This window comes from Primulina huaijiensis, chromosome 5 (assembly GCF_012295235.1).
Source record: "Primulina huaijiensis isolate GDHJ02 chromosome 5, ASM1229523v2, whole genome shotgun sequence".
Taxonomy (NCBI): Eukaryota; Viridiplantae; Streptophyta; class Magnoliopsida; order Lamiales; family Gesneriaceae; genus Primulina; species Primulina huaijiensis.
Window position 1 is genome coordinate 17,296,463 of NC_133310.1, and position 10,254 is coordinate 17,306,716.

At 35.2% G+C, this 10,254-nt stretch overlaps 1 protein-coding gene and 1 long non-coding RNA gene across 2 annotated transcripts; both read left to right on the forward strand.

Annotated features, from left to right (window-relative positions):
* Positions 1–435: 435 nt before the first annotated feature.
* On the forward strand, positions 436–2,589 carry LOC140977830 (uncharacterized). The gene is made up of 3 exons (XR_012175443.1): positions 436–1,242; positions 2,291–2,430; positions 2,536–2,589. It is a non-coding gene; the product is annotated as an uncharacterized lncRNA (long non-coding RNA).
* Positions 2,590–4,092: 1,503 nt separating this feature from the next.
* Positions 4,093–5,045, forward strand: LOC140977689 (uncharacterized). The gene is made up of 2 exons (XM_073442433.1): positions 4,093–4,406; positions 4,538–5,045. Exons 1-2 carry the CDS (start codon positions 4,093–4,095, stop codon positions 5,043–5,045), a joined length of 822 nt encoding a protein of 273 aa, XP_073298534.1.
* Positions 5,046–10,254: the final 5,209 nt, after the last annotated feature.

A 10,254-nucleotide genomic window follows, 5' to 3' on the forward strand; every position in this document is an offset into this window, starting at 1 on the left:
TCTGTTAATGTGAAAAATTATAAATTACAAATGAATTCTAATCTACCTCAAATTAGTTCTTGAAAAATAGTCTTGTGTACCTATCACCTCAAGCACCGTATAGTACGGTGGAACTTATATTTGTCAGATTGCAAGAAGTGACCATAAAGATGCTTAATTTGGATTTCTCTTCTGTTTCTGTTTTTTAGTCATTATTTTTCCATTCGCTTATTGTAAGGTTTAGCTCTCAAGCCTTTTGTCTGATGGAATATAACCTTAGAAAGGATTGATATGGTATAGTTCCTTTTCTTTTCTGCACACTATTGATTTCTTATGTGCTTCTTTGGTTCGGAATCTCTACACATTGTTCTTGAGAAAAAAATCAGAAATAATCTCATGACTTCTACTATTTCACTCCAAGAAAATTGTTTTCTACACACTATTGTTTTTTGTGCAGATTCTAAATCAAAAATGACAAAGCGAAAGCCAATGAAATCAAGAAGTGAGGTATGAGATCATTTCAAAAAATTTTAAAATGACAAGAAAGAAAAAAAGGCCAAATGCAATTACTGTGATAAGGAATTTTTTCGTGATCCATATAAGAATGGAACTGCGAGTTTGAGGGCTCATATGAACTCATGTAAAAGTCACTCTCATGCGGTTGAAACAACTCAAGCACAATTAAGTTTATAGTCGGGTGAAAAAAAAGGTGAGGTGTCTTTAACGTCTTGGAAATTTGATCAAGAAGCTTGTAGAAAAGCTTTAGTTAGAATGATTGTTGTTGATGAGCTCCCTTTCAAATTTGTATAAGGAGAAGCGTTTAAAGTATTTATGGCAATGGTGTGTCCAAGGTTTATAATTCCTCCAAGATGGATGGTTGCATGTGATTGTGTTGGTTTATGTACAGTTGAAAAAGAAAGTTTGAAAATTTTGTCGAATAAAACATCACAAAGAGTTTGTTTGACAACGGATACAAGGACATCGATTCAAAAAATCAACTATATGTGTCTAACAACCCACTTTATTGATAACAATTGGCAATTACACAAAAGAATTATCAATTTTTGTCCAATTACAAGTCATAAAGGTGAGGCGATTAGCTTAGCAATTGAAAATTGTTCAAGGGATTGGGGAATTGATCGAGTTTTCATTATTTCAGTTGACAATGCAAGTTTAAATGATGTTGTTGTCAATAATTTTAGAAGAAAGATGGCTAATTGGGATTCTACTATTTTGAAGGGATCTCATATTCACATGAGGTGTGTAGCTCATATAATTAATTTAATTGTTGTTGATGGTTTAAAAGATATAAATGAATATGTGACAAGGGTTATGCGGTGAAATATGTTAAGCAATCTCCTGCTAGATTAAGCAAGTTCAAGGAATGTGCAAAGCTTGAAAAAATTAAAAAAAGAGTTCTTTATGTTTAAGATGGAACTCGACTTTCTTGATGTTGAATGTAGCTCAAAAATTTGAGAGAGCTTTTGAAAGATTTGATGAACAAGATCAATTTTTTACATAAGATCTTCAATTCAGAAAATGGGAAATTGTTTTGAATGATGGAAAGGTGATATTTGGAGCAGATGGTAAACCACAAAAAAAATGAAGAATGTGATGGGAGACCAACATGTACTGATTGGAATAATGTTAGACTTTTTGCTTCTTTATTTCAAGTTTTTTATGAAATAATATTGAAGATTTCGGGTTAATTGTATGTCACTTACAATACTTTGGCTCATGAGATTAGTTCTATTCATACTATATTGAATGAGTGGCAAGAAAGTGATGATATTGATGTGCATTCCATGGCGTTAAGAATGAAAAAAAAAAAAAATTCCAAATATTGGAGAGATCCTGATAAGACGAATAAGTTGTATTATATTGACGTGATGCTTGATCCAAGGCATAAATTGGATTTTGTAGAATTTATGTTGGTAGAGTTGCACGGAGCTCAAAATGGGGCAAGAGTAGGAAAGATAGTCAAGGAGACTTTGTTTTCTTTGTACAAGAATTACAAGGATAAGATGTACCCTAACACCTCAAAAATGTTGTCTGTTCGAGAATCAAGTGATATTGAGTCTAGAAGCTTGACCCAAACTGATTTGAAAAGACAATCAATAATTGCAAAATACAAGAGACACAAATTTTTGGTGATGGAAGTATATCAGAGCTCGACAAGTATCTCAATGAAATGGTTGAGGATTATTATAATTCTTTTGACATTTTGGGATGGTGGAAGCAAAATTGTCATAGATTTCCCACCTACTAGCTCAAATTGCTCGAGATGTTTTGGCCATTCCTATTTCAATAGTCGAGTGCTTGATTGCTTTAGGAGTTCATTAACTCCTATGGTTGTTGAAAGCCTTATTTGTACGCAAGATTGGCTTCGTTCATCCCCAGTACCAATCAATGTTGAAGAAACTTTAGAAAATGTGGAGAAACTTGAACAAGGTAACTTTTTTGGGGAAAAAAAACTACTTTGTTAGATTTTTATTTACCATTTAAAAAAAAAAAAAACTAGTTTATATTTCTTATTTGTCACCATTTATTTTTCAGATTTTTCTAAAGTTGTGTTGGACTCTTCTTCAACAACATAAGGGGATAAATGAAGTACGAATGACTTTTACCATTAAAAAATACATGTATCGTTTTCTAAGTCAGTTGACTAATCAGATACTTGTTGTTCAAGATCTGTGCAAGCTAAAAGAAACTTGATATTTTGATGCATTCAGTGCACTGTTTCCTGGCCAAATTTTGTGTCGAATCTCCTTCATGGAACTAGATTTATATGTATTTTTTTGTGGCCATGTTATGCTATTTTATAAAAAAACATGTATTAATTGTGTTCAAACAAAATTATACATTTGTGATGTTTGTGATTTTATGTTTTTATGCATTTGTGTAGACTGTAATATTCAAGAAAAATTACATATATAATTAAAGTTAAATCACAAATTTTTTTAAAAACTAATCAGTTAATTCGGTCATCGACTGGATTAACCGATTCTAATTCGGTTCGGTTATCATCAGTTATCAAAATTAATTCGGTCAGTTTGGTTATGACAAAATATTTCGTTTAGGTTCGATTATGGCTAATTCGGTTCGGTCACGACAGAATGCTCAACCCTAGCTACATAATTTGAGGAATATTATGAGTTTAAAAAATAAAATCGATCAAGATAATGATTAAAAAATTACGATTTTGACATCTTCTTCTTTTAACGAAAAAAAATAAATGTATATTTTTTAAAGTTATATATTTACTTTGACATTTGTGTCACATTAACATATCATATAATACGTATAAGAACCTTAAGTTTAATATATAATAATAAACATAGCTACAATAATATTAGGATAAACTATGAAATTTTTTTTTTAAAATGTATAGTGTAGTTGCATTATTTTGCAAGATGCTCTTAGCGCCCTGAGAGCTAACGCCCATTCACAAGAGAGAGAAAGAGGGGCGTTCAATTGTTTGAACGCCCCTCTGTCAGTATAATTTTTTTAAAATTGGCCAATTAGCGACGGTTTTTCACAAACCAAAAACCGTCGCTGACACACGGGCCCCACATGTTTTCAATTATTTTTTATATTTTTCACGTGGACCCCACGTGTATTTAAAATAAATTTTTTTATTATTTCTAATTTTTTTCCCCTCAACGGTAGGATTTATTTTAAAGTTTTTTTAATTATTTGTAACGGCTATTTAACGACTAGTTAACGGCTAGTTTCAAATGTCTTCTATAAATACCCACAAATTTGTACACATATTTTCATTACAACTCACTACAATCTCCAATTCTACTCTATAATATTCTCCCATCTTTTTTTTTTGAAGTTCCAAAAATCTTATTTTCTATCCGAAATGGATGAAAATAGTAAGGCATTTTTTTACAAATTTCTTGAATTCTACAAACAACCCGCAGAAAAAATCCTTCTTCCCAAAATCCGCAATTTTCACCAAATTATCAATACCCACATCCATTTCCAAATATGATGTTTCCTCCCCAAAATCTTCAAAATTTCCAAGGTTTTAGAAATTCTATGAATCATCCGAATTATGCCCCTCGAGGTCCATATCAACCGCTTCCAGCCGAATATTGGCAAAACATGAGTCATCCGTATTTCACGCCGTCGGTTGTTCATGGATATATTACCCTGCACACAAATGTTATGCCTTTCACATCTCCGATGTCGAATGAACCTGTAACTCCGACTTTTGTCCCGGAGACGCAACTTTCTGATCGTGAATCCCCAATTGAGGTGGTCAATTTAGAAAAAACGGTTTCAAATGCTGAGGGTTCAAGAAAGCGTTCAAATTGGACAAAGATTGAAGACGAGGTGTTAGCGAGAAGTTTTGTCACTATCAGCGATGATCCAATAATCGACAATGATCAAAAGACGGATGCTTTTGGGGACGTGTTGTAAGCTACTACAATGAGAATCGTCCCCCAGGTTGAAACACCAGAACTTCAAATGTTATACGGTCGCATTGGCACAATACAATCCAAAAGAAGGTATATCGATTCAACGCAAATTATAATAGTGTTTACAGTTCATATCGAAGTGGTCACAGTGATGAAGATATATTGAGGTTTGCGTACGAAAAATATCGATCCGAAAACAATGGTGTTGCATTCAATCTCGAGCATGTGTGGAGAATTATCAAAGACCGTCTAATGTTTACTCCACAGTCTGCTGATCACTATGTGGCCACAAAGAAGACGAAGACTTCAGAGTCGGGAGCAAGCAACACCTCCTCTAACCAAGAGATGAGCATAGACCTGGATGATGAAGATACTCGTCCAATGCCACAAAAGGCAACAAAAAGAAAGGGAAAAGACAGAGTCAAATCGACCATAGAAGATCTTACAGTAAACTACAATAATATTTTCGCAAAGTTCACCGAGTACACAAGCGTGAAGAAGTCAGAAGTTGATCTGAAACACAAACAACTCGAAGTAGAGGAGATTAAGGCAAAAGCTGTCTTGTCCAGATCTGAAGCTAAGAATCGACGCTTGAAATTGAAGGAGTACGAAATCTTGAACAAAGACACCTCGTAGATGACAGAGGAACACCTTATCATACATGAATGTCTATGCCAGGATATTAGGTCGAGATGGAATATTTAAACTATTTACTCAACGTTCATTTTCTTTTATTATTATTATTATTATTATTATTATTATTATTATTATTATTATTATTATATTTTTCATTTCGATTAATGTGATTTTAATTTATTATCATTTTTGCAAAATTGTTATTGTCAAATATCCGTTGGAAACTAGCCGTTGCAAAGTACTCGTTGCAAAGTACCCGTTGGAACTAGCCGTTGCAAAGTAGCCGTTGGAATATCTACTTTATTTAACAAATATATTTTAAAAAACATTAATATTATTTTTTTAAAATTTAATAAAATTATTTTATTACGAAGTTAGATTATTTTAAAAATTAGATTAATGATTTAAATAATGTAAAATATATTTAAAACATATTTATTTGATATGAAAAAATTTAAAGATGAATGAGTGGACTGTGAGACCAATGAATAACGAGTTATAATGTTATAAGGAATGTGTGTAAAAGAGATATGTTGTTATAATGAGTATGTGGCAGTGAGCACCACGATTTTTGATGAGTTGGATGGTGTTATAATGATGCCCCATTGTGGATGCTCTGAACACGGAACAATTTAATAAAATGTATGATAAAGTTATGATTTTTTTGGGGAAAAAAAAGCTTTATAAATTTTAAAAATTAATAGATGAACAATTATTTCGGTTTGCTATACCCCATGACCCATAATGTTATTTATCGAACCTGTCAATTCTGAGTCATCTGTCGCAAGATTCTTATTCCTAACAGAATATCAGGGATATTGACTGTTCGTTTTGAAGAATTCAGCAAATTTATTCGATATAATAAGATCATGTAAGAGATTGAAAGGGTAGCCAATGAATTTGTTATATACTTTTTAATATATAAATGTTTGATTACATATATAAAAGACGAACAAATCTAAAAGACGGACAAATAAATATGGAATCAATACAGTAATTTCACTGATAATGTTGAGTAGATCAGGTGAGTTGGGTGAGTAATCTACTGAACAGAGATGTGAGCTTTTCCTATGAATATTTTTGTCTTGATGGGATGAGTCTAGCATGACCTAATAGGATGAGTCTGGGTGGCCGGGCCTGATGGAATGGGTCTGGCTTGGCCTGATGAGATGGGCCCGGGTGGCCTGGCCTGTGAGTACCCTTGACAGGGTAGGATGAGCTCAGGTCAGACGATATGCACACACTCAACAAGAAAATGTCAATGGGGGTGCCGAAGGGTTTCTGGCTTGACAACTCTGATGCTCAAGTCAGTACAAGATTCATTAAGTAGAAATAGAATTTATTGAATGTAGTATAATGCAATATCTCATGTCCCAAATGAACGATTAAACTTGGGTATTTATAGGAGAGAAAATGATCTCGATTATTGTACATGGACATTGTTCCTAATTATACAGCTACCCATGCCTTATCCTCTGACAACTACTCATGCCATGTCCTTTGTCAGTAGGCATGACGACTCATACCATTTTGGTCTTGTCATGGTCACTGATTTTCATGATAATGATTTCGAGAAATGGTGACCCATCCTGTTGGGCCCATCTCTTTGCGAATGGCCCAAGTGGGGAAGAACCCAATCTAGAAAGATCTTTGCTGGCGATTAAGTGAGATGAACCTTGGTCAAGCGACCTCAACCCTGGTCAGGGAAGATGAACCTTGGTCGGGCAAGATGACCCTCGTCGGGTGACATGAAACCTGGTCGATGGATATAAACCCTGGTCGGGTGACCTGAACCCTACTCAGGCGAGATGACCCTGGTCGGGTGATCTGAACCCTGGTTGGGAAGATAAACCATGGTCAGGCGAGATGCCCCTGGCATGGGCGGAGCCAGCTAAGGCCCAGTGCGGGCACTTGCCTACACTGGGACCAAAAAAACTATGCATATATTATAATTTTTAGGAAAAAAATTAAGTGTGTATATATATAAATATATATATATTATAATTTTTAGATCAAAAATTTTAAATTTTGATCTTCTAATATTGCGTAATTCCCCAAACTTAACTTAAAAAAATAAAAAATATTTCTTTAATAATTTATAGACCTAAATTTTAGACTCAAAATCTTGAATTTTTACTTGATAGTACTATTCTGATTGACAATATGTAATATTCTATACAATTTTTTCCACATAAGCCCCATACCTCTTATAATTTGATTAATAGTCATTTCAATTCATATTACATAATATCTCATTTTTCATATTACAAATAAAATCCAGAATTTTATGAAATTTAAGGATCACTTTTTTCATTCAATATTATTTGATCATTCAATTGTTTTAATTTTTATTTTTTCAATCGGGAATGAATTCATGCATATTTTTCATCTGTAAAATTTATATTTTCTATCAGTTTTTGTTTTGATTGTTGGTTTTGTACGCAATGTTTTTTGTCATTTTTCTGACGTTTTCCATCGACTAAAGATGCTTCTGGCTTTGTGTAGCTTGTGTTCTAACTTAAGAACACATTATTTATGGTTTTTGTTTAACCAGTCTTCTTCTTCTTTTTTTTTTGCTTTATTAATTATAGTATATTATTGCCTACACTGAATAATGATCCTGACTCCGCCCTTGGCCCCTGGTCCGGTGAGACGAACCCTGGTCGAGGAAGATGAACCTTGGTCAGGCGAGATGAACCTTGGTCAGGCGAGATGAACCCTGGTCGGGTGAGATGATCTTGGTCGGATGACTTGAACCCTGGTCGAGGTATATGAACTCTAGTTAAATTCTACACTACTCTATTTTGTTTCCCGGGAGCAACTTGAAATCCAGTTATGCTTTGGTCATCCCATCCTGCCTAAGTCTAAGGATGATATGTGCCTTTCCAGGGCATCATTCACTATAATCATGTGCATTTAGGAAAAAGAAATGAGGACTAATGATACCCTGCCCAGCTCCAATGATACCCTGGCTAGCTTTCATGCCCGACTAAGATCTAGACCAAGTTCTTAGGCTATATGAGAGGGCGACCAAGTTAATTGATGTCCGAAGATGGAGAGGATTAGAAAACTTGTACGTCAAGATGAAGGGGCGAGTTCGGATATCTGAGGATCGAGTTCTAGGAGTTAGTGATTTTGAGTCGATGCTATGGTAGTAGAGGTTGGGTTCACAATACATACCATTGTACTAAAGCAAACTTTAATGTGGTTGACGATGTCTTGAAGGAAAATTCCTAATCTCGGGCCCCGAATTCAGAGTTGTGGTAAGCTCAGATATGAGTTGAGGAGTTTAATGGCTGGAACGATAGTGGGCTGGTGCCAAAAGTTGGGAACTAGGCCCAAATAAGGGTACTTGTCTTGAGGGTAAAGGCTTTATCTAGATAATTAGGAGAAAGATTGAACGCTGTTATAGGGGTCGACCTAGTTTGTAATTATGGTCGTGTCAAGATGCACACGAATGAGCTAAAGTTGACCTAACAAATCTAGATTTCTTATGCTGTAGTAAAGAGTATAGGTTTTAATGCAATATTTAATGAGACATTTAAGGAAAGTATGGTCTGATGTCTAGTCGTGATAGGTTTATGGGTTTTACAATCGAGGTCATCATTACTTTTCTCATATAAATACTCAGGTTAATGCATTCATTCGATTCATTCAGTTCATATTGCATTATGTGTGTATTTATATATTGAGAGTTTTTTTCGTGAGCCTATTATTGAATTGAGCGTTAGAGTGACCACGCAAGAAAACTCTTTTGGCATATCATTCACTAGTTTGTTGTTTGAGTGTGTGTAGGAGTCTCTCTGCCAGGAATCCAATTCCAAGAGCTCAATCTTTAGATCCTAGTTGCTGTTAAAACTCATCTTTGGGAGCTCGATCATTCCATCTCGGGCACCCTCCACCAAGATACTCTTATCTCGGGAATTTAACACCAACTCTACCCAATTTTCCTGAGCAACTTCATTGGTATCATCTGTGAGAACCAGAACTAAGAAAAAAAAGATTGTCACTTGAAGAACGGTTATTGGAAATCACATACGGGAAACCTCTTATGCCACAAATCGGAGATGAGAGGTGGTTTTGGGAAATTTGACTCTTGATCAACTCACACAGTTTATCACATCTGCGGTCTTACAGGTGGTGGATGAGAAAATGAATAAGAAGGAACAATCTTATCATGAGGAGGAAATACCAAATAATTCGGGGGAAAAGTGGGTGAGAAGGAGGAGGAAGAGAACAAAGAAGAAAGTGAAGCCTCGCGAACCATAACTGCGAGGGACATGGACCTGATGAAAGTAGATGAAGGATAGGTTAGAAGAATGAAGGAGTTGGTGGGGCGACACCAACCATAAAAAATGGCAGCCCTTACTCAGAAAAATAGTGGATAAACCTCTGCCCCAAAATTATAAGCCACCTCGAATTCGAAAATACAACAGAAGCACTGACCCGGAGGATCACCTCAGGAAATTTGAAAATGCATCCATGTTATATTGTTATTTAGACCGTAATAAGTGTAAGGTTTTCCTCACGACCTTAGGAGAAGCTACTCAGCAATGGTTTGATAAGCTCGAACTAGGAACAATCACATCTTTTAATGAATTTAGTAGCAGTTTCATCCACCATTTTAGCAACAACAAAAGAGATCAGAAAACTACTTTCAATGTTTTTTATGTCAAACAAGGCATGTATGAACCTTGAGATATCACATGTGCCGGTTTAGAGATATCACATATGCCGGTTTGTTGTTGTATCTTGAAGCAGACCTTACTCAGGAGCTCCGAAGTGGTGATCTTTTCTGGTTTTTAGTGAAGAAACTACCCTTGAACTTTGACGATATGCTAACCCCAGTAGAAAAATAAATCAATGTGGAGGAGGCTCTTAATCAAAGAAGGAAGGATCGGAAAGATAAGATTAAGATTGAGAGGTCACCTTTTCCCAAGGAGAAGAGGTCAAGAGAGAAATGAGACATGGGGCATTTACTCAATATAAGCCTTTAAAAAACTCAAAGGGAAAGGAGTACATGCATGTAAGGATAAGCCAAACTCCCAACTACCTTCTCGATCTGCAAGAACTCCAAAACCAACTCCCGAAAAATACCGTTCATTTCATGGGGAATGTGGGCATAGTACCGACGAGTGGTAGAGGTTCGGAAGGGAGTTGGAGAGGACGATCAAAAATTATCCTCGTATGCAGTCATTAATGGCCAAGT